Source organism: Carcharhinus amblyrhynchos, chromosome 4 (genome assembly GCF_965287045.1).
Source record: "Carcharhinus amblyrhynchos chromosome 4, sCarAmb.v2.hapA, whole genome shotgun sequence".
Lineage (NCBI taxonomy): Eukaryota > Metazoa > Chordata > Chondrichthyes > Carcharhiniformes > Carcharhinidae > Carcharhinus > Carcharhinus amblyrhynchos.
The window spans coordinates 93497533-93523409 of record NC_137327.1 but is presented as its reverse complement, the minus strand read 5'-3'; the positions used below and the strand labels follow the sequence as shown (position 1 = coordinate 93523409).

Sequence of the window (25877 nt, the reverse complement as noted above, 5' to 3'; positions counted from 1 at the left end):
TAGCCCAAGGAGGTGCTTCCCAACTCACTGCCAATCTCACCTTTCTTGTTTTCAAAAATTACACTCAGGATTTTGCCAATGTTGGCAAGACTTTGTCCATCCCTAGCTCTCCAATCTATTGTCCATCCCTAGCTCTCCAATCATGGCAGTGATGAGTTTTCACCTTGAATTGTTGTAGTTCTTATGGTGATCTTCAGAGATCCTTGGGTACCAGCAACCTTAGGCACACTTAGTTGACTCTTAATACAAACAACGCTGGACATCATGTATCCAACAAAAGGTTTTTAATTATTTGTGCACAAGGAGAACTCCCCTCGTCCATCAAAATGCTAGAGGTGTTCTGAACTTCACAGTTATGGTCAATTACAGCAAATCAGGAACAAGCATTTTGTTCACATTCTTTATTGACACACATATTGTAAATTAAAACCTGGCTTTTTGCCCTTTTTCATGCAATAAAAAATTGACTTCTGATAATCCTTCATTTGCATAGCATATCCCCATATCTTGTCTTTGATATTTGTTATGGAAAAGTTTGATCTTGCTCACCCTCCAATGAAGGTCAAAAAGCAGAATGTTATGAGGCCTATGCAAAAGAAGATTATCCTGAAAGCATATAGATTCCCTTGAAGGTCTGAAACTGATAACATTCTCACAAGCTGTTGTACAGAAGGCAAGAATTTTTCAAATCTGAGCATTTTAACTTCCACAATACTCTTGGGTAGGGAATTCCAAGAGCTTGTACAGATGAAGGTAAGTGTGATACATGTTGAAGTCAGGATGCTAAGCAACAAGGAAGGTAACTTGGAGGTGATGATGTCCCAAAAACACAACTGCTTTTGCCCTTCCTGATGGTACAGATGGTAGCACAGTGGCTAACACTGCTGCCTCATAACACCAGGGACAAGTTGAAAGAGATGTTGCCAAAGTAATCCAGCTGCATTGTATCCCATGGATAGTACGTAGTATAGCCACAGGAAGCCAACAATGGAGGGATGAATATTGAGTTCAGTGGTTGGGGCAGCAATCCTTAGGTAAAAGTGGTGCTTTTATCAATGTCAATAATATTTCAAATTTTCAAGCATTTACAATTTAAACTAAAAGTGGAGTTTAATAGTTATGTTGATCAAATCAAGGAGAGGTAACAACAAGGTATCACATGAGTACCAAGAGGTTGATTAATAAGTGCTAGATGAGCACTGGGGCGGAAACTAATGTAACAGTGCCAAGTGAGCATGGGACAGGGAGTGACGGCAAAGAACAGTGTTCAACACAGCTTGTGCGTTAGTGGCAGAGTATAGCGGCAACTTTGGGAGTTGCAAGGACTGAGGGGTATTGAAAAAGGTAGGAATTAATATTGGAAAAAATCATTTAAAGAATGACAAACTGATTTAAATTAAGCGTTACAGTAACTCGATGTGCACAAACTAGGAGTGAATTGAAGTGTTTAATGTTGAAATGTATTGCTACCTGTATGACAAGCTATAGTTTGATAGTAACTTATTAGGCTCTCAAACTCTAATTTTAACCCGGGATGGAAATCAGAGGCTGAAGCAGTCAGCACTCCGTCTGGTTTCCCAGAGCATGATGTTCCAGAGATTTTAACTCGCAGGCTTCATTTGAATGTTCTGGTACTGACTTCTGCCCAAAACAGGTGAGGGTTAAGTTAAGGTCAGTGGGTGGGAGTGGAAGTCCATGTTAGTGATGAAAGGGGTTGGTGGGGAGAGGGGAATTGGCTGCTGATGGAGACCCAGGGAAATAATCCAGTAAATGAGGAAAGGGGAAATGGGTAACTAACACAATCAGGGAAGAACCCTGACTACATTTAACCCACAAAGAAGCTTTGAAATTTAAACTAAACACTTGGTGGGCACTTACCACCTGTCTCTAGCTTCTGTTGGTAGATTGAGACTGTGTGAGCACACAGTTAAGATGGTATGCATACCCTAATAGATGGACAGCCTTCCTGCATCTGATTTCAAGTAAGGTAAGATTATGGAGTTTTTGAAGTGCATTTAGAATGAGGAACAAACTTCCCTTTTGTGTTAATCCATCTCCCGCTCATACCATTCCCACCTGATGCATAAAGGAATTTTCAAGAATATTTCTGAGTCTGCTATTGAGATGAGGGCACAAATAAATTGCTATTTGTATAAATGCTCCATTGCTGAATTCCTGATCTGAATCTATCCAGCCTGGATTCTACGCTTAACAGAGCAAAAAAGCAGCCTAGGCAATGTCGAGTGACATTGCCTATGACTACAACTACATAGTTACACTTTGCCTTTATCAAACCTTTCACATTTGTCAGATTAAATTTATATGGTTCCATTCTTACCTTATTGACTGCAGCCAGCACATTGCTAGCATTCACTTCTCATGGTTCCTATATTATCCTCTTTGTAATTCCTCAGATTAGATTTGAGACTTTACACTGGTCTCCCTCCCTGTCATCCACTTAGGCTAATCAAGACCATTTGTACTTTCTATCCAGAGCTGAGAAATACATCTCATATCCTATCCACCATCAACATTCTTTACATCTTCTACCATTCCAATATTATCCTGTCACGGAAACTTCCATACACCCCTTTGCTATTTCCAAACTCAAACCGCCAATGTCAGCATTTTATCCCCCTCCATGAATAAATTGTTGAAAATGCTGCACATATCCTATTCAACATGAAGCCTACCTATCTAATACCCATATCCTCGTTTACTTATACTGACATTCTGCCTCATAAAAACTTAAATTAAAAAATCATTGTTTATGATTAATATAGAAGATTTGGAGTTGGGGACCAAGTGTAGTGTGTCAAAGTTCACAGATGACAGTAAGATGAATGGCAGAGCAAAGTGCGCAGAGGACACAGAACATCTGCAAAGGGATATAAATAGTTGAAGTGAGTGGACGAGGGTCTGGCAGATGGAGTATAATATTGGTAAATGTGAGGTCATCCATTTTGGTAGGAATAACACCAAATAGACTATTATTTAAATGGTAAAAAATTGCAGCATGCTTTTGTGCAGAGGAACCTGCGTGTCCTCGTGCATGAATCGCAAAAAGTTGCTTTACAGGTGCAGCAGGTAATTGAGAAGGCAAAATGGAATTTTATCCTTCATTGCTAGAGGGATGGAATATAACAATAGGGAGCAGCTGTATAAGGTGTTGGTGAGGCCACATCTGGAGTACTGTGTACAGTTTTGGTCTCCTTACTTGAGAAAGGACATACAGTTCTTGAGGGGGTACAGAGGAGATTCACTCAGTTGAATTCAGAGTTAAGATGGTTGGCTTATGAGGAGAGACTGAATAGACTGGGGCTATACTCATTTGAATTCAGAAGAATGAGGGGACATCTTATAGAAACTTGTAAGATTATGAGGGAATAGATAAAATAGAAGCAGGGAAGTTGTTTCCACTGGTGGGTGAAAATAGAACTAGGGACATGGCCTCAAAACAAGGGGGAACAGATTTAGGACTGAGTTGAGGAGGAATTTCTTCACACAAAGGATTGTGAATCTGTGGAATTTCCTACCCAATGAAGCAGTTGAGGCTATCTCATTGAATGTTTTTAAGGCACAGAGAGATGGATTTTGAACATTAAAGGAATTAAGGGTTATGGTGAGCAGGTGGGTAAGTGGAGCTGAGTCCACAAAAAGATCAGCCATGATCTTATTGAATGGCAGAGCAGGCTCGAGGGGCCAGATGGCCTACTCCTGCTCCTAGTTCTTACGTTCTTACCTTTTAATCCCTGCACTCACTTGCTACAAATTATCACCTCAATTTACTACAAATCTTCACAAACTATGTTAAAATGAAGGGTATTAGTCAGTCCTAATCTTGGCCACAAGTCATCAAAATCAAGGATTATAAACAACAATGGATCCCTGGCTGAATTTTCCATCAAATAAATCTCTGGTCATATGAGAATCCCCATTCACTGTTGAATCAAAGCTAAAAAAATGTTTCCAAGATTAATGAATCCCAAGCTATATACAGAAAGTTTTTGCAACATACACAAATACTGGAGAATCTGCACCATAGACTCAGGGTATAATATCCATTTGCTAGTTACAGTGAAAAATACATTTCCTTTTAGAATTTAGCTTTCTATTTAACTTTGGACAGAATGCCAGTTAATTCTGGTTCCTACAAATGAGTGTGCAAGTGTGTGTGTGTGTGTGTGTGTGTGTGTGTGTGTGTGTGTGTGTGTGTGTGTGTGTGTGTGTGTGTGCACGCGCTTGTGTGTATCTTTCAACATGAAAAGAGAGAGGGAAAAAGAAAGGAGAAAGTGAGAGAGAATACATAAAGAGAATGAGGAAAAGAGGCAACACTTTGGTAACATCTTTTGTATTCTCAGGACACCCCAAAGAGTTCCATGATTAATTACTTTTCATCATTGTGCAGTCATCATTATTCTGTCATTAATGTGGCAGGTAATTATCACACAGAAGGAAGTCGCATACAGTAGGGAAATAGGTAGCCAATAATTGTTTTATTGATGCATTGTTAGTTGGTTGATAACAGTTAACTGGAAGACCAGGAACAAAAATCTATCTTTGCTGCCCCTGACCTTCTTTGAATGATCCAATGGATTTTTTATGTAAGAAACAATGATGCATGCTTATCTCAATATAGCATATATATAGGTGCATTTCCAGACTACTTGGTCCTGAGGTATTCCTATACCTGAAGTTGCTGGTTGCTTCATGTCCAGAATTCAACCCAAATAAAATCTGTTAGCTTGGCTATACAGAGCAGACCTGTTGAATCTTTTGTCCCATCCGGTGGTGGCAGTAGCATAGTTCTTATTATTAAATCTTACCTCACTCTTACCTAAACCTCCCCAGCCACACCATCCTCTTCTATTGTCTGTCCTTTGTATTCCAGTTCTATGAAAGTTGCCTTATGTAGTCCCACTCCTTCCTATCACAGCAGAGCCAGTGTGGTAGTTCCTTTTTACAAGCATCTGTATACTCACTTCTCATGTCTCCAGAAAACTTTTGATGGTCCTTTCTACCTTATCTGGATGGAATCCTTCAAGAGAATCATCCAGACATGGGAGTGGTGATTCTCCCAGCCTGATGTGCCGCTAGAGCAGTGCAGTGGGCCAGGAAACATCATTGGAAGCCATTTCACAGGCTTCTCGCTGGCGTCACAGATCCACAAGTCTCCCAGACTAAGATTTCCAGCATAATCAGCTGGAATCGGCTTAGAATTGATTACATATGGAAATCGTGCATTAAATTCCATTAGCGGGCCCATGACCGAAGTCAGGGTTGTCGGAGGGGGGGTTGGGGGTCAGGTCTATCTGGAGGGGTGACTGGGAGGTTGAGTCTGGCTGAGTGGGGGGGCTGGGAAGATCAAGGCTGCACGGAGGGGAGAGTGGGTCGGGCGGTACATCAAGGCTTGCCTGGGAAGGTACAGGAGGCCAGCGATCACAAGGGGGGCATGGTGGGCAGGAGGAGTCAGGAGGCCATAGGTGGAGGCTTTGTGGGAATGACAATGCGGGGCCAATGCGCCCATGTTGGTCTCCATTCTGACAAATCGGCACATGCACAATGGCACCCTCAGCACTATGCTACAAACCTCTCCATTGGGAATGGGCTGTGCCCACAGATTTTCAGAGTGAATCATGCTAGGGTACTCTGTAAAGCACTGAGTGTCAGAGATTCATTCTGGAAATCATGCTAAAAAAAATGGGATTTACTGCCATTTTCCAGCTTGGGAGAATTTTTGTGGGAGAATCCTGGCCATGAAATCAACATCAATATCTGTGCTAGCTTTATCTCCTCATCAAACTGACCTCACATTGTGGATGTATCAATATTTCTACCAACTGAACACGAGAAGAAAGAAATATCACAAAGTGTTTTACAGCAGCCAATGAGGTACTCATGAAGTGTAATCACTTTTGTAATGTAGGAGGAGCAGCAACTGGTTAACACAAGGCAAGCTCCTACCAACAGCAATGAAATAACAGACAATGTAATGTGTTTCCGATTTTCGTTGGCGGTTAAATCTTGGCCAGGACACTGGGAAAACTCCCTTGATCTTCCATGCAGAATGGTGTTGTATTTTCTTTTGACTTGAGAGGGCAGATGGGCCTTGGTTCAACGTCGCATCTAAAAGACTGTAGTGTAGCACACCTCAGTGAACAGAAGTATCAACCTACATTATGTACCAAACCCTCTAGAGTGAGATTTGAACACACAACTTTCTGCTCAGAGATGAGAGTGCTGCCAACTGAGCCAAGACTATAGACCATGGCCTTCATCTTTTGATCTCCACCACAAAACCTACTCCTTCCCTGGTCACTTGCTTTGACTATAGCAGACAGAATGAAACCAGAGCTGAGCTTTAAATCCAAATCCTAAACATCACCAAAAACGCTTCCACCTCCTCAATATTATCTTCCTCTGCCTTTAGCTCATTATCACCATTGACAAAACTCTTATTCAGGCCTATGCTGCATTCAACTTTGATATCTGCACCACTTGGTTTGCCATCTTTCCCTAATCCATCTCCATAAAGTTCAACTGGTCCAAACATATCTATAGATGTACTACTAACTTGTCCAATACAAAACTTCAACTTGCCTATGCTCATTGACACACACATTTTCTCCAACATATTCAAGTCCCCTCATAACTTTGCAACTTTAGATCTTTCATATAGTCTTTGTATGACTGACCTTCTCTATGTATTCCTTCCCATTGGTAGTGGTGCTTTCCGGATTGATCCTATCCTCTGAAACTCTCTCTCCAAATCTCCATAGCCTCGTTATTTGACTATCTGCATATAAAAGCCTTATTAATTTGTCTTGATGACCACGTTTTTTGATTAATTTTTGTAGCTCTTCCAGGATGACTTGACTCTTACTTCCTTCATTCTGTAAACTCTGATTGCCACTTTAAAATGTTCACTGGCCCTCATTAGAGAGCAAGGGCAACAACACATGGGAACATTACCATGTGCAACTTCCTATCCAGTACACACAACATTCTGACATAAACTATTGGCTGGATTGAATGTTGAGGACAGGCTCCCTACATTCCTAGCCACCTTCCAGCCACCTGACGAAGGGACAGCCTGTCCCGAAAGCTTGCGGCTTTTGCTACAAATAAACCTGTTTGGACTTTAAGCTGGTGTTGTGGGATTTCTTTCTGTTTTACTCCAGTCCAACACCAGCATCTCCACATCAACCCTACATTCCAGCACTGCTGCCAGGGACAAGCCTATCTCTGCTTGGCCAGCTCATCTCACTTTAATTTTTTGGCTGATGGTTCCTTTAACTATAATAAGGTGAGGCTTCCATTGGTCCACAGGAGAAAGTCTTGCCTCATAGAGCTGCTGTTCAGTCAGAGGTTGGCAGCTTTGCAACAAGTGATGCCAGCATCACTTGAAACGGTGGCCATGGCTGATACTGCAGCTGGGCCAAGCAGCTGTGTGGAGTTTGTACCTTCCTGCTCCAAATGGATGTCCTGTAAAATCTAACTCCAGATTGTCATTGCATTGTTGTTGGTTCAAAATCGTGGAACTCCTTTTGTAACAATACGGTCTTCGTTACCTCGTCTGCAATGGTTCAAGAAGGTAACACACCTCCATCTTTTCAAGAGCAGTTAGGAATGGGCAACAAATCCTGCACAATTCAAGTGGAACCGTAGGTTCAGACATTTGGGTGTATGTGCCAGGTTGAGGAACCAATGGTATGAAGCTAACATCTGTGGGATTATGACTGAACACCTCCAACTCAGAATTCCCTCTAACACTATCCCAGCACCACGGATCACTGGTTGGCCTGGGATAGCTGTCGTTGATCGGTGCACAATGTCACTTGATTCAGGGCTGGCGTGCAGCCAGATAGGTGCCCTCTCTTCCATTAATGCACAGTACGTTCACTGGGAAACTGTGTCTAACTTATCCATGGACATGCTCACATTCCTTTAAATAATCTAAAGAGAAAAAAACACTTTGGAGGGACTTGTGTTCACCTGTTCATGCAAATTAAGTTCCCTCCCACTGGCCCCATCCTCCACCCTTGCTCTTTCTCTTGAACTTTCTAACCTAACCTCCTCAAACAATATAAATGCGTTTTATGTAATTCCAAGAGCCATTGGTCTGGATTTTCATCTCAGGCTCAGAAAATGTGAGTGAAGTCCATTTCCAACTTCCGAAACCCCAGCCTGCCAACCCCAATTCCATAATATTTTGGTCTCTGAGGGACATAAATGGGGAAGGTTCTGTTTTGGCAAGCCACAGCACAATTTTGGGAAAGAGTGTGGGTGAGAGGTGGCCTGCTTAGAAGCATGCCTCAGTTCTTGGGAACAGCAACCCAGCTCTGTGGAATGTCTTTTCCATTTCAAATGGGAAGATGATGGTGTAGCGGTAATGACACAGGACTGACAATCCAATGATCTAGGCTATTGCTCTGGGATCACAGGTTCAAATCCCACCATTTCAGCTAATGGAATTTAAATTCAATTTATAAATCTGGAAAATAAAGCTTGTCTCAATTATGATGACTATGAAACTACCATTGATTACCATAAAAACCCATCTGATTCACTGATGTACTTTAGGGAAAGAAATCTGCCATCATTACCTGGCTGACATTTGACTTCACATCACAGTAATGTGGTTGACTCTTAATGGCCGTCTGAAATAGCTGAAAAAGTCATTCAATTCAAGGGATAGGCAACAAATGCTGGTTTTGCCAATGGTGTCCACATTCCATGACAAAATAAAGAAGGAACATTAATAGAGTAGACCAGATGTTTAGTGTTTTAACTTTCAACTGCAGGGATTTTTTTCAAAGATAAAGATCTCTGGACATTTATGTCTCAGTCCAAAACATATCAGGAGAATTTCCCAGCCTATCTTTCCATGGTTTTGAATGCATTATGGCACTTTTCTCCATGGGAAAACCACTCCAATGCATCTTAACACTTACATAATGCTAGTCAATGTAATGGTCAACTTATCTTTTCTGGACAGAATCCTATGATGAACCACTGCAGTTGAAACATTACATTACATTAACTACATTACAAGACAGCATCTACTAGTGACATTTGACATTGTTAAAACATTAAACACTTGTTGGAATGTTCCTGACTCCTCAGTAGGCTTATCCAATGGTCATAAATTCTTCAAAGAGATAGGTTCTTCTGAACCCTGGACCAGCACCCTAAAATAGCACATAGGAGCATATCAAAACTTCTTATAGGGCTCACAAAGGTTACCTCAGAAGAAATGCATGTGGTTATGTGACCGAAAGCCTTCCTTACTTGCAAAAATAGCATGGAGCTTGGAAGGCACTGATATTTCAAAATTACTGCAATAATGTCTACGTTTTTGTAATTCCTGACCCTATTCCCACCTCCATTACCTGTCAAAAATCCTGCCTATTTTGTATGCAATAAATCTCTTCTGATGAATGATGGTTCAAAAAAAAGCTTTTCTAAAATCCATGTGAACCACATGCAAATACTTCTCCTTGTAAAATACTTTAACAATCGAAGCTCTCAATTCCATGGCAATTCGTGTTCGGGAGGGGAAATGAGATAGCGTCTGGATCTACCAGAACTTGATCATATTTTAACTGCAGAGCGAACTGCGGCCAGACGGGTTGAGAGGGGAGTTGATGCATCCTCTTAGCATTTAGAATTGTGTTTGAGGGTGTTTCCAGGGTGCTTCAGGATTCCCATCAGATATGCCTTTGTGCCCAATGGAACCCAATGAGTGCAGCAGTGGTGAATGCTGGAACTGCGTATTCTCATTGATTCCTTCTGTGGCCTTGAAAGATTACAAGATACCTTTGGAGCCTGCAACATATCCTGTTCGTGGGTACGAGGGGTGACGGAAGAGCAGTTGAGGAAACCAGTAGTTGACGCCCTGCTTTGCTGGTAGTTTATACCTTTCAGTGAATGATTAAAAGGGTCCGGGGTCAGGCTTTCAAAAGAAACAGTAATTAAAATGAACTGAAAAATGTCAAGTAACTTATGTAGGAGAAAAATACATAATATATATATTTGGTGGAAGGACAAATGAGTAGTTTAAATTTGATGGGGTTAAACTGAAGAATATAATTGAAGATATTCTTTTGCTAATTTCTATTTGCCTTTGAATGAGTACGAGTGGAATCACTGGCATGGAGCAATAAGTACTATAAATAAAATGTTACAAACCTCCTTTGCAAACTCTGGCTGATACGATTAAGAAGCTAAACTTGTTACTGTTGCATGAGCATGTGAGGGAGATTAAGGAAAAACATCTTTACCACAATAAATTAACCTTTTACCTACCAAACTATTTACTTTGCCAATTAAGAAGGAAAACATGCTTTCACGTCAGCTAATATTAGGAAAACAGTCTGCAGCGACCGTGATCAATATAGAGCAACAAATCAAGGTGAAATATGCTTGTGTTAAAATATTTTATTAACTTTTGTGTATTCTGTATTGCAGTATATAGAGCACAATAGGGGATTAGAAGGATAAGCAATATTAGTGAACTAGAAATAAAGAAAGGATTTTCAATTGCCTCCACTAATCATGAGTTAATGCATTAATGGCAAATATCTTGTAATTTAAAAAAAATCAGAAAATTACGTGCTAAAATTCATGCAGTTAAAAGCACGTAGCAATTTAAACTTGCAATAATTCTGATCCTTCCCTGTCTAATTTGCTTCAGGAAATCTTGCTTCCAATATTTTTAGGCACAAATAATATTGAATATTGTACTTTGGTTAGGTACTCATTACTAACGAGTAAAATAATCTTGGCAGTTGACCTCAGTTGCTATTTTGTTATTACCCATGACTATCCAGCTTTTTGAATTTCAATTTCCTTACTGAGATCTGTCATGAGGTAAGCAAAGCTTGTTTTCTTTTTTATCCATGATTTAACAGTAAATTAATGTCAATACATTTAGAACGAAGGATAATTTTACTTGGAATGTTTGAAGCTGAAGTATTGAGGAGTAACAAACTGCATAATCCAGATTTGCATTAATTTTTCAATAATGAGAGACCATCAAGTTGCAGACTGGAAATGCTCGATAGGGACAGAGAGACGAAACCTGGCAAAGGATCACTTTAGAAGGGATACCAAGACTGACAGTTTCATGCAAAAAGCCATTCACAATCTGAGTAAGCATCAATTTTGGGTGGTTAAAAATAAAATCCTTTGAATAATTTCAGAAACTGTGACATGATTTGATGAATGCATCTCAATGGGTCAAATTAACTAGAAGAAAGACTTGCATTCATATAAAGTTAAATAAGATTTATTTATTAGTCACAAGTAGACTTACATTAACATTGCAATGAAGCCACTTTCTTGACCACTGTACATCTCAAGTGCTCTACAGCCATTTAAGTTTTTCTGATGGGTGGTCCTGGAAATAGTCCCAAGTAACTGGACCAGCCGTATAAATACTGTGGCTACAAGAGCAGGTCAGAGGCTGAGAATGTAACATGTAACTCATCTCCTGATTCCCCAAAGCCTGTCAATCATCTACAAGGCACAAGTAAGGAATGTGATGGAATTCTCTCGACTTGCCTGAATTACTGCATGTCCAACAACATTCTAAAAGTTTAACACCATCCAAGACAAAGCAGCCCACTTGATTGGCACTCCATCCACCACCTTAAACATTCAGTCCCTCCGCCACCATCACACAATGGCAACAGTGTGTACCATCCACAAAATGCACTGCAGGAACTTCCCAAACCTCCTTTCAAAGAACTTTTCAAACTGGAATTTCTACCCCTAGAAAGACAAAGACAGCAGACTCATGGGAACCCTATCATCTGTAAGATCTCTTCCAGGTCATACATTACCCTGACTTAAAACTTTATTCTCATTCCTTTATTGTTGCTGGGTCAAAACCCTGGAACTGCCTTCCTAACAGCACAGCAAGTCTACCTACACCAGATGGACAGTAGTGGTTCAGGAAGGCACAGAAGCGGCTCACCATCTTCTCAAGGGCAATTAGGGATGAGAAACAAATGCTGACCTAGATTGCATTAAAACATTTATCATCACTTAGAATAATGGTGAAAACAAAAGAGACTTCAGCTTCCACAGCTGATTGGACCACAGCAGGCTGGGGCATGTTTGATTTGATGTACAATTTCAAATTGCCTCCAGCTTAAAACACCACATTTATGGCATGGTAGCACAGTGGTTAGCATTGCTGCCTCACAGTGCCAGGAACACAGGTCTGATTCCCGGCTTGAATCACTGTGTGGAGTTTGCATGCTCTACCGTGCCTACGTGGGTTTCCTCCGGGTGCTCCTGTTTCCTCCCATAGTCCAAAGAAGTGCAGATTAGGTGGATTGACCATGCTAAATTGCCCCTTATTGTCAGGGGAACTAGCTAGGGTAAATGCATGAGGTTCTGGGGATACAGCCTGGGTGGGATTGTGGTTGGTGCAGACTCGAAGGGCCAAATGGCCTCCTTTTGCATTATAGGATTCTATGATTCTACACAAAAGTTTACACTTAATTTGAACACAAATCTAATGAAAGGAAAAATAAAGAATGGGGCTGAGACTGTTCCCCTACACTTGCCTGGTAATTAGGGAAAGAAAGCAGCAAAGTTCAGTAAATAAGATGTGGGGATTAACTGAGAGGTGAAGAAAAATATAAACTTTGATGAAATACTATTTACCATTATATTTGAGGTGAAACTATTGAGAATAAGTTTATGAGGTGAGTGCTTAAGATATCTTAGCATCAACAAAAGTATTCCTATATACTGAGACATAGCTTGTATTAAAGCAAGTAGTAGTGTATTGTTTTAATTAAAGCCCAATTTCCATGAAGGTTTTCTCACTTATCCCTGACTTCAGGGCTTTTTAATCAAGTTACTTTAGGAAAATAAGAAATTCAATACTCATATTAGAAAATAAGATAAATGGGTAGACTTTCAGCAATCTATTCTCCATTGGCTGTGTCAATACTTTATTTCAATGAAAATGTTGCTGTGGTTCAGCTGGTCGCTTTCTTACCTTTGTCCTAGAATTTTTTTTGATTCAAGCCTCACTCCAGGATCTGAGCACTAAAATCAAGGCTGACACTGTTGCTGTCTTTCAGATGATGTTAAACTAAGGCCCAGTCTGCCCCTGAAGTCGATGTGAAAGATCCTATGACACATTTGAAGAAGAGGAGAGTTGTTATTGCTGTTTCCTGACCAATATTCATCCTTTAATGAATATTACACAAGCAGGATATTAGGAGATTATCACATGGTTGTCTCTCAGAATTTGCTGTGTGCAAGTGAGCTGCTGCTTTTCTTTATTTATTCACAGCATATGGGTAGCTTTGAGAAGGTGATTTTGAACTGCCTTCTTGAATCACTGACGCAACTGAGTAACTTACTAGGCTATTTCAGAGGGCAGTTAATAGTTAACCATATTACTGTAGGCATGTGAAAATCAAATAGCAGATTTTCTTCCCTATACGCCATTAATGAACCAGATAGGTTTTTAAGACAATCAACAATGATTTTCTGGTCACCATTACTGGGACTAGTTTTTAATTCCAGCAATTTGGTAATTGATTTTAAACACCATGGTGGGATTTGAATCCATGTCCCCAGACCTTAGCTCTGCCCGCCAAAATGGCATGCATTGAAATATTGCCATGAAATCAGCATGTGGCATCGGTATTTTTGGGCCTTGCCCACATGTGGCTGACATCAGTATTTTTGGGCCCTGCCCACCCCTGCCCCCGCACCTCAGCAGCAGACACAAATCCTGCCTAAGAATTTATTAGGATAGATGGGGGCTGCTCCATGTCCTGACACTACATAGTGAGCTCCAGGTATGCCTACAGCAAGTTCAATGATTCACCAATAAAGGCCTGGGAAAAGGTTTCCTGACCAATCTGGGATGGTGGGTGGATGGTCAGTGCTGGCAATACAGGGCCCTCCAGCATTCAAAGATCACTAGCCGATTAGCCAAAGTGGGAGTTGCCTATGAGAACATGGAGACTCCAAGAGACAAGTGAAATAAGGTCATTTTCTTTTTGAAAAATAAACAGCTGTCTGGCCAAGATCCTGGAGGGGCAGCCTCTACAGACAGAACTGGCAGAACTAGCCAGATGGACTGAATGGTCTACTTCTGATCCTCTGTCCCTACAGCACCCTCCAACTCCACTTTCTCTTCAGCCTACTATGTGGTCAGCCTGCATAAATGGGGCTTAAAAGACCCATTAATTTACTACAGTTAGCCTGTATAAGCTAGCTGTCACTTGCCCACAAACAGTCGATTTGTTGCACAGCAGTCTATGGGAAATGCTTCGGGTGGGGTGTGGGGATGGGGCGGGGGGAGGGTGGTCGGATGGTGCAAATCTGCCAGCAAACAGCAGGAGACCAGCAGTGGTTACCTGCCTCCAATCTGGATCCTGACCCTTAAACAATCCATCCCTTGACCGAAGCCACAAACTGGTTATGGACAGTTGCACAGATCATCTAGAGAGCTTCCTTAGTGGATTTATCTGTGAAGATTCAGTCCCTCACTTTTACCCTTGTAAACAGTGCTGGATGTTTAAACTTATACAGGAGATAGTGGTGGGTTGATCACATCCATTTTCAAGAGTACCAACACTGCACACAGAGAAATTCACCCAGGGAAACCAATGCTCAAATTTATTCTTTATTGTGGATGTTAGTGATTAAAAAGTCCCTTCCTCAGCCAGGTTACAGGACACCTCAGTAGCTCAGGAGAGGTAGAAAATCCTGACAAATATTCAGACTAAACTGAAAGAGAGTAAAGATTGTTCATTGGACAAAATCCTCTTGATAGGGCAGTACAGGGGCACAGTGGATAACACTGCTTCCTCGCAAGGCCTGGGACCTGGGTTCAATTCCCTGTTTGGGTCACTGCCTATGTGGAATTTGACATGTCTATGTGGATTTCCTCTGGGTGCTCCAGTTTCCTCCCACAGTCCAAACATGTGTGGGTTAGGTGGATTGATCATGATAAACTGCCACTTAATGTCAGGGGAATTATCAGGGTAAATACGTGGGGTTATGGGGATAGGGCCTGGGAGGGATTGTGGTTGGTGCAGACTGGATGGACTGAATGGCTGCCTTCTACACTGTAGGATTCTATGAATTTAAGTAATGTGCTCCTTTCAATAGAAATTCCTGCAAGTGATATTAACTCATTTACAAGGCTGTTGGAGCACTGTGGCTGAGTGTTCTGGGAATTTTGACAATCTGGTTGGGAACATTGTGCTGGTTGGTTGGGTGGAAGGCTCTGTGCCTTCTAGGATGCTACAGCCTTCTGGTGGATGGTCACCTCTCTCTGTACCTCCTGGTGGCTTTTCCACTAAGTGGGGCATCACCCTCCCCTTACTGGGTCAATTTGAGAACTTGTCATCAATGCAATAGCTGACAGGAAGCACAGATTTAAATTCGCTATAAAGCTAGCAGGTGAATCCATGATTTCCAAGCTGGGGATTTAAGCTTCAGAGGCAGCACACTTCAAATTTGTTCCATATGCCTTGGAGCACCATTCCTCCTCAAGTGGAGTTTCAGCTACACATCTTTGTGGTTTTTCATCTGGGGAAAGAACCTTAACTCTCTATCTTCTCAACCCTTTGTCCCTATTTAATGTCAGAAAGAAGGCTTCTGCTAGCCATACGTAAGCAAATCCTTAACCTTTTCTTTTCCTGGTTTAAGTAGCCTGCCGGCTCTTCAACTATGTGGGGCATCTCCCTTGCTATCTCTTTCCCTGCTCTTGGACATCAGTAGTCCCAATTTAATTCTGGGATATTCTATGAATCTATTACAGGATGCAGTGACCTTTCCAGGATGTCTTTTAACTTTATTGCCCTGGCTTCAGCCTTGGTATACTGGACCTTCCCCAGATTTCTGCTCTCCTGCAGATTCCTGCTGACTGATGTTGGCCTCTGTTCTTTTGCTGGATAACACTATGCAGCCAGCCAAATAACTTCCAAAGAGGAAATCAATTCCTGCTACTGGTAACTCAGGGATAATTCCCACTGTGACAGGGCGTAAAAGAAAATCACATTTTAGGTCATGGATGGGAGAAGCATAGATCTTCCTCCTACATCACTGATTAGAACTTTGGCTTTCAGGGAGAAATCAGGAGGCAGTTTTAAATTTCTTCGAATCATAGACTCATAGAATCCCTGCAGTGCAGAAGGAGGCCATTCGGCCCACTGAGTCTGCACCGACCACAATCCCACCCAGGCCCTATCCCCATAACTCTATGCATTTACCCTAGCCAGTCTTCTTAACACTAAAAGGTAATTTAGCATGGCCAATTAACCTAACCTGCACACCTTTGGACTGTGGTAGGAAACCAGAGCACCGGGAGGAAACCCATGCAGACATGGGGAGAATGTGCAAACTCCAACATTAAGGATTGTGTCATCCCTGTGTCCTGGATGGACTTGCTCACACCTTGGGATGGGTGTGGGGATACTTCCTGAAATGACAAAACTCTAGAAACCGTCTAGCAGTTTATCTAGCTCAGTCACACATATTGCCATACCCTCCAAGGGGTATTTTTCTCTGCTGCACCACCCATCGGGGCATTCCTCAGGAGCTCATGTGGACCACAATTAGACCAATGCTCTTTCCTCTCAATCTCCTGCACCCAGGTCTGGAATGGCCTATTTTATTGCAATAAGGAAAACCAGTCTCCAGGGAGTCACATCAGTGAGGTTTAGAATAGGTTCATCAGACATGTACCTGTCGGGGGATTCCACTAGGGGCAGAAAGGTTAGTATAGCCAGTGAAACATGAGAGTTCAACACCAGTTTCCTCACCATTCTGAAACTCGGCCCAATTCTCAAAAGATTTTGCCCCATGTAACTAGTGTCAGAAATGATCCTGGATAGATCTGAAAATAGGGAGGAGGATCTTGTAATCAATAGGACAGATGACAGGAAGCTAATAGAACTTGATAGAATGCTGCAATGAAGAGCCAGATTTTACTCAAGTCTCTGCAATAGCAGAGTAGAAATAGAACGAAGACAGATAAAGTTTAAGGGCGAAAGAAGAACATTTTGATAGAACATTGAAGATCATTGAAGAAGACCCTCAGATTGGGAGCTGTAGTGGTTATAGTGTTCAGGTCAAAAGCAGGTACTATTTTTAGCCAAAGGTGATGGCTTCAGTTTCACTAAATTAAAGGAAAATACAATTTCTACAGCTCTTAATATCAGACTAAGAAAAGCAACATGAATGCAATCACAGTTTGAGTCGGAGTGCACAGTGGGAGCCTTTGGTGTAATGTGCCCGCTTGCTAATTGTGATAGCACCAGTGGACAGCATTGAAATGTTGAAGAGGCCACCAATGATGAACGTCCTGAAGGAAGAAAAATGGAACCCATGAAGAATTCTATCAAAATGGAGAATGTGGATGTAGAAGTCAGATATTTTCCTGATCAGGTTTGGAACTATTGATGAAGTATGCACAAATCAAGAGTCCCAAGTCTGGCTCTAAGCTGTGCCTAATTTACATTGCATGGATGAGCTGCTTGTGCTTGATGGTGCCTCCACAGACAGCTTAGGAATAATGGCCAGGTACATGCATCATGACATTCATGAGCATATTGTCCTGATGTGACCTTATAGCTGCAGACTGCCAGTAAAAAAGGTAGACTTTATTGAAACAATTAACTGATTGTGCAGCAGTGCTCCTCCCAGCTCTGTTGTGTTGCCAAAGGCAGTCACTGACCCCAGTTGACTCCCAACCTGATTTCCCTCTTTCCTCCCAATTGCTTCTCCCCACATTGCTAGAAAGTATTTGAGAGCCACATAGTGCAGCAAGCAATTTAAACTCTCTTGGCTGGCAAACAGTCTGAGGTACCCAGCACATGGATTGGCATTTAAGGAGCAGTAAGAATAGGAATAAAGAAAATAAAATATTATGCTGAAAGAAATGAAGGGAGGAAACTTGTATAGAATTACAGAAACCCTACAGTGCAGAAGGAGGCCATTCAGCCCATCGAGTCTGCACTGACCATAAACCCTCCCAGGCCCTACCCCCATATCCCTATTTACCTGCTAATCCCTCAAACCTATACATCTCACAACTTTAAAGGACAATTTTTAGCATGGCCAATCAACCTAACCTGCACATCTTTGGACTGTGAGAGGAAACCGGAGTACCCAGAGGAAACCCACACAGACACGAGGAGAATGTGCAAATTCCACACAGGCAGTGACCCAAGCCAGGAGATGAACCAGGTCCCTGTAGCTGTGAAGCAGCAGTGCTAACCATTAATGTGTGAACCATGAACAGTGGCAAACACCTTAGTATAACATCTCATCTGAAAGATGGAGCCACCAGTGTGCACCAGCTTCTCTTGGGAGAAGGAGTGAATATTTAGTGATGTTTTGCATGTATTATAATTTTGAATTCAGTTTTCCCATGTTTGAAATGTTGTGATCTTTGATGTCTTTTGAACATAACAACTAGAATCCACTTGTTCTAATGCTGAAAGCAAATTGTCTTACGTAAGTGGACAGCAAACATCCCAGACTATGGTGTCCTATGTGATCATTATTATGAGGATAGTTAAAGTAAAGCTAAATGTCATACTGCTAGCCTCACCATAATAAAATGCAAACAGTACTTCTAAGATTTTCTTCTTTGAAAGAGAAATGAAATCTGCACTTGGTGGAGGATCAATAATGAGAAATTATTATTTGCTAAGCTTAGTTGCTGCGGGTAATTAAGAGGCCAAGGTCATTTCTTCAGCAGTTAGCAGTAAAACTTTAATCTTTATGGTTTCAGATAAACACATTAAGCCAGGTGACTAACAGAAGTAACGGGCATTTGAAGCAGAATTTTGTGTTGGAAGCATGCTGTGTGGATACAAGATCTATTTTTGAGTAAGAGCTTTTGAGTTTCACAATGGCTAACTTTGCCGTGCAATTGGTAGCCTTGATCGTGTGCATAATCGGCATGGTTGGGACGTTATCGGCTACTATTATGCCCCACTGGAGAATCACCGCACACATTGGAGCCAATGTGGTCACCGCTATTGTCTATATGAAAGGGTTGTGGTGGGCATGTGCCATGTTCAGCACCGGCATCTTCCAATGTGAAACCTACAATTCTGTCCTGGAACTGCCAGCAGATCTCCAAACTGCCCGTGCCATGATGGTCATTTCGGTTGCTGTCTCATTGCTTGCTATAACAGTCTCCGTGGTTGGCATGAAATGCACTGTGTGCGCCAAGGATTCTCCAATAAAAGACAAGATTGCTGGCACTGGAGGTGTTTTATTTATCATAGCTGGGATAAGTGGTTTGGTGCCAGTGGCGTGGACAATGAATGGAGTGATTCTGAATTTCCACGACCCACTAATTCCAGGTGACCTCAAGTTCGAAATCGGTGAGTCCTTGTACCTCGGGGTCGTTGCCGCAATGATGACCGTCATCGGAGGAGTCATTCTGTCGCTGTCATTTATAGGTAGGAGAACTGAGCCGTACAGTAGACGACCAATATCCTACCAGAATCCTGCAACCAACCGTTCAGCTCCTGCACCATCGGCTGCATCTGTTCATTCAAAAGCAGCAAAATCGGAATTCAACGCTTACAATCTAACTGGTTATGTGTAGGTTCAAATTGTGTATTGATTGGTCGTGTGCGAATCACAGTGGAATTAACTTATGGAGGAATTATAAAGATTATTTTCTATTAAGGATGCTTTATAATATGATGTCTCTCTTTGAGGAATTTACATAATTTTGTTGTGAAGACCTTTGCATGATAAAGATTAAAAATTCAGTGCGTCCATATAGCATGCAGATGATTACGTATTTTTTCACTAAATAACTATCTTACTATTTTTAAAATTGTAGAAGGTAATTTACCAGGACTTCAGTATCACAGGTTAGTTAGATTGGAGCTTGAAAGTATCATTGTTCCTTCAATTCATTAGATCCTGCCTTTTCTGCAATTATTCTTACATAGAGAACTGGTGGCTAAAAAGCTCAGGAGTCCTGATTAACTCTGAAACATCCTTAGTGCAAGTGAAAAGTTAGTCTTAGATTGAACTTCATTTTATTTTTCAAGTAAAAACATGGCTTTTAGATTTACCTTAAGGGGGTGGGGAGGTGGTGCTTGGAGGATTCTGACAGGGTCAAAAGCAGGTCCTACTTCCCAAAGTAAAGCTTGGCTGTCAACTTCTCCAATCTAACTGGAGAAAATCAATTATGAAGCTGTTTCCATTAGTGTCATTGAATTAAGGATGCCAGGTGGGCTAGGTACTCATGACCTGGTGGGAGGGCCCACAGAAATGTCCACTGGGAGAGACAGGTGCACTCTATGAAGACGTGTGAAGTTTAAAAAATTATTTATGATAGCTGCCAGGCTATCACTGTGGAGGGGCAGGGATAAATAAAGGAAGCCTCATTGGCCAGCAATAGCATGCAGCAGGGTAGCTAATTACAGGGACCTGCCAGTCTTTACCCATGCTGTGGGACATGTCACTGCTGATGGGATCCACGAAGAATTCCCAAACTTGCCCAAAGTAGTCAATTAATTGCCATTAAGTGATTAGCTGCTGCTGCCAACTGGTAGCCACTTCCATTGTGGCAAAATCAGCTGAAAACAGGAACACACAGTTAGTTGACTGATGCAATGTGCTATTCTATAAATTTTCATCCCTCTTAACATCTCCAAAGCTGCTGCTATGCGGCTACTAAAACCCTACCCATGCCTGTCTAATTAACATATGTAAAGTGTTTGCATGTAACATTGAGAACTAACATCTCATCACTGAGCCAATACTAAAAGTCAATGGCTTCCACCTCCCTCGAAGGCAGTGGGCAATCCTCAATCTAGTCTGCAGAGGGCAAGGAAGATATGATCAACTGCTCCACATAGAAGATGAGGGTAGTCCTGTGATTATGGCCGTGAGTCTTGGGCCATGGAACACATTTATCTATTTGCCAACTTTTGTTGTTGAAGACAGTTCATTGCTCCACTTAGCAGTATAAGGCTGCTTATATTATAATTTTTTTTTACCATCATATGAAAGTATCAATTTAATTAACAAAAGCAGTTGCTAAAATGTTAGCTGTTTACAGCAATCTTCTAAAGCCAGTAGGAGAAGATATTTCATGACAATTTTGAAATACTTTTCTTTTCAAATGCCTTCATGAGATAGGATTTGCTTATTTTTGGAAGGAATATATGGAAACCTAAGATTAAAAGAAAACCTACTTAACCCATTAAAGCTAATCAGTCTAGTTTAATAAAGTTCCTTTTCCAGCTAGCAGCTTCATTTTGAATGTACTCAGTGGAATATCCTGCCTGATTTAGGAGATTGCTGCAAACAACTAACATTTCAGCAACTGTCTTTATCAATTGCCTATTTAAACATGCTCCTGCTAAATTAAATTGATACTCTCTGTTGCCAAGTACCCTGTTTGTTTAACATGCCAAAGTCATATACACTATTTTCATCCATGAAGTTTAATGTATTATATATTCTGCTTCACTTCTGAAGTCCTGGAAGTATTGTCAAATGCTGGAAGCCAGTGTAACAGCTCCCTACTAGATTTTCCTACCCTACCTCCCCAAGTTACCCAGTTCTACCTGTCCCAGAACCAAATGCTACAGTTTGGTTAATTTCAAATAATGCTTTGATTATGTTTTCAAAATTCAAGCATCTAATGATCTTACAATCTGTGACAACCAAAATCCCACCTTAGTTAATCTGCGTAGATAGATATTTCAACAAAAGTATACTCATGGGAATTCTTAAATTGCTTTGTATAGTTTACAATCAAAAATAGACTCATATTGTGACAATATTACTCATCTTTCAAATTACGTAATATCAGAATGCAATAATGGAACATTAAGTTTTTGAATTCACTACTTACGATATTCTTTGTATACTGTTCAATAAAATGGTGTCTTATTTGAAAGTAGTCCAGTCAAGCAATTTTACGTATAACTATTGTATTTTATCACAATATTAAACATTATTCAGGTAACAAAAGTGGCACTGGAGAAATAGTTTGTGATGGAACTGCATGTACAATAGTGAGTCACACAGGCCATCAGGTTCAATCCTTGCTCTGTAGGTTTAGCCGTTCTCAGCCAGGATGACAATAATTTATCTGAGAAAAACTCAGCTGGACTCATGTCCATGATTGGCATCCAATTTTTCTCTTTTATGAAACAGCATCTGTGTGAATACAGGGGAAAGGCATGTGAGGCTGTTACAGTTGTATAGCCTGGCAATATTTATTGCTTAGAATCACACATAAGAAATAGTCATCTGGATGAAATATTGGACAGTCCTTGTTTAATTGAAGTTTGCATGCCAGCCTAAAATCTTCATTGAAGGGCAGATAATAATTGATATATGTTTTTATATTAAAACTAAGAAGTTGATTAAACTTATAAGTTTAAGTATTGAAGCAACAATGTGTCCATAGATTCGAATGAAACATCATAAATCATTCAAACTTTGTGTGATCTGTGGTGATGAAAAGGCAAGCATTAATCTGCCTGGGGCATCCATATGTTACTTATATTCTACATTGAGAGACTTGACCTACTTTATTCACTTGAATTTCCATGTCACAGTGATATGAGTTGACTATTCAATCAGTAACATCTTTGCCATAACCCAATTGTCTTCAGTTCAATCCATTATAATATATCAGAAAAAAAACAGCATGTTATGGCTCAATCTAATTTGGACATTATGTGGTTCTTATACATCAAAAAAGTATTTTAATACTTCTCTGTACACTATATTCCAGCAGCAGATATGGAATCCTCACCTTACCAAGAGGGTGCCAGGGTTCTGGAGCTCAGAGGCTGATACGCCCTCTGTTTTGTGGGGTAGTTCTAGAACAGTAGAATTGTCAAATAGAATTAAAATAACTTTTACCAAGTACCATGGGGAAGGCTGTGATGTAATGATATGTCAATAGACTAGTAATCCAGAGACTCAGCAAGACCTGAGAACCCAGGCTCAAATCCCACAATGGCGGATGGTGAAATTTAAATTCCAGTTAAAAAAAAATTCTGGAAAGCAATGTCGTAAAAAAAAATCTGGTTCATCAATGTCCTTTACGGAAAGAAATCTGCTATCCTTATCTGGTCTGGCTAACATGTGGCTCCAGATCCACAGTTATGTGATTGGCTCTCAAATGCCCTCTGAAATGGAGGCTGGTTAGGGATGGACAAGAAATGCTGGCCCAGCCAGCAATGCCCACATCCCACAAATGAATTTTCATAATTGTGCACATGAATATTTTTTAAACATCTGCTGACAACAAATCTCACACTGAATACTTATGACCAATTCCTTAGGGAAATATAAGAACATTAGCAATAGAAACAGGAAAAGACCTTATCTCTTCCATCATTTGAGACGATTGTGGCTGACCTTTGACTTCAACTCCACTTTTCTGCCTGCTCTATGTTCCTTTGTTCCATAAACATCTGTTCCAAACATCTATCCTTCCCAGCCTTGAATACATTTACTGATGAAGCATCCACAATCCTCTGAGTAGAGAATTCCAAAACATATTACAACCCTTAGAGTGAAGAAATTTCTTCCCTTCTTAGTCGCAAATGATCAGCCGCTGAGCCAGTGATTGTGTCCTCGTGTTCTAGATTCCCCGGTCAGGGAAACAACCTGATGGTGTCTATGCTGTCAAAGCCCTTCAGAATCTTGTAACTTTCAATGAGATCACTTTTTACTCTTTTCCATACCAAAGAATATAAAGTCAATTTACTCAGCCCCTCAACATCTGACAATCCACTCATCCCAGCAACTAATCTAGTGACCTTCTGCTGTGCTGCCAAAACAACCAAACAAAACAGTACCTGGTTGAGTCCATGACTATCATCTTCAAAACTTCTCAGTGCAAAATCACCAATGGATTACCCCAATTTATTCTGAATTCTAAACTCATTATCATAAAATATGATTTGAAATATTGAAAATCATAATGTTCCTTTTTCTAGGCGAAAGCAAAGAAGCTTCAAGATATTAACTCAGGAACATTTTAACATGGAAAAAAACATTTTCCCTTAAAGCTATGGAATATCCAATTGGTGCTGTCAGTTTGATTATCAGGTTGTATTGTGTTGTGCTTTGTAATTTTCACATTTTTTTCACTTTCTAACACTTTTGTTAAGAGAATGACTGTTAAAAAGTATAAACATTGAGAATGAGCAATTGTGATCAACAATATTTTACTGATTGCAATAAAATATTCAAATCATTTTTTACGTGTTACATTTGGGTTATTTGTACATGTATCAGAGATGACTTAAATTGGAGTTGATGCAGTTTCATTGAATCTGCTCCTGTTTCCAGTGCTGATAGATCTGGGATAGATTCCCAGGCAGCCCACCCAACTTTGAATCATGGACTGGATCCCTGTGCTGTTTCCTTCAGTCGGATAGACTCTGGGTTAGAGTGCCCGAGACATTTATTGTGAGTGGATGAATTAATTAAAGCTACAGGGTTGCCAACCATAGTCAGGTATGCCATCAGCCATATCGACGAACCTAAATTATGGGTAACTTGGCCTCACCCAAATTATGAGTGCCCTTATCCAGGTTACCTCACTCCTGTACTGCTAACATTCATAATCAAGTAGCAGATATCTAAATTATTACAGCGATTAGACATCGGGATGACTCATCATTTGGCACTGAATTTTAAGATTTACTTTGTGCTCAATGAGATCAATGCCTGTATGCAACAATTAGCACATTGGGATCTTAAGAGTGCTGAAGACCCATTCAGCTTCAGAATATATATAAACTGGGTGTTACTTATAGAAACACTTGAAGTGTTTCTAATTTTCAGATACAAATGGATAAAGTGTCTGCTGCTTTGTCCATTGGTGCTGAGATATCCCTCTTAAAATGGAGTTGTTCACTGTGGCTAGTATTTTAGTGCATGGTCCCGTTAGCATTTTCCATGCTATATTACTGGAGTAGATCCCGTAGGCTGCTTTGTGGCCATGTGCCTGTGCAGCAGGCCAGGGGAAGGGGGTGCCTGGGGAAGAAGCTCTTTTGGAAGCTGGTACAGAATTGATAAGCTGAATGGCCTCCTTCTACGCTGCAGGGATTCTATCATCCTCTGGTTCTCTGTGGTTCACTAACTGATGCCTATTCCAGTTAGACATGAGTGAAGCTTGTCTATTCTTTCTCCTATTTATAATCTTGAGCCCAGTGAAAGCTGCAAGTTCTGAACATCTGATGTCTATTTTCGACAATAACTGTGATGAAAATGTTACATTTCGCAAACATGCTGGCTGTCACTTGCCTGATGTACATGCAGGAAAGAATGCCGCATGTGGCAGAGGTGTCCAGGGCTGGCCTGGATGAATGTTGGTATGACAGCTTAGTGCTTACCTTCATATCCACAGGATGAGAGTGCAGAGCAAGGAACAACAGAGGGCAGGACATTTGTGAACTGGAGATTTCAAAGACAGCAAACCTGTGAAAGGTATATGAACAAAAATATCAAGGCTGGAATTCTCCAGCCGTTCCCGCCCTGCCACAGCTGCCAATGAGAACAGATAATTTAGCACTTAGCCAAATCTCCGTTCATTGCAGCAGAACTGGGGAATCCCAGTTGGAGAATCCAGCCCAAGTCTGCATTTTATGGAGGATCAATAAAGAAAAATTCTTACTTGCTAAGCTTTGTTGCTGAGGTAATTAAGAGGCCAAGGTTATTTCTTCAGCAGTTTCAATAAAACTTTAATTTTTATGGTTTCAGATAAACACATGAAGCCAGGTGACTAACAGAAGTAACAGGCATTTGAAGCAGAATTTTGTGTTGGAAGCATGCTGTGTGGATACAAGATCTATTTTTGAGTAAAAGCTTTT

General features: G+C 40.9%; 1 protein-coding gene across 3 annotated transcripts; it reads left to right on the top strand.

Annotated features, from left to right (window-relative positions):
* Positions 1-1229: 1229 nt before the first annotated feature.
* LOC145342205 (claudin-14-like) lies at positions 1230-25877 on the top strand. 3 transcript variants are annotated; one of them, XR_013886521.1, is made up of 4 exons: positions 1230-1344; positions 18788-19466; positions 23997-24108; positions 25768-25877. XR_013886521.1 is itself a non-coding variant. In XM_080187558.1 (3 exons), exons 2-3 carry the CDS (start codon positions 18908-18910, stop codon positions 24023-24025), a joined length of 588 nt encoding a protein of 195 aa, XP_080043684.1. In that variant the 5' UTR covers positions 1230-1344; positions 18788-18907; the 3' UTR covers positions 24026-24258. The 3 variants fall into 3 exon arrangements, 2 of the variants coding, with proteins under 2 accessions (XP_080043684.1, XP_080043683.1); XM_080187558.1 differs by lacking the exon at positions 25768-25877 and having other exon boundaries at positions 23997-24258; XM_080187557.1 differs by lacking the exon at positions 25768-25877 and having other exon boundaries at positions 18788-24258.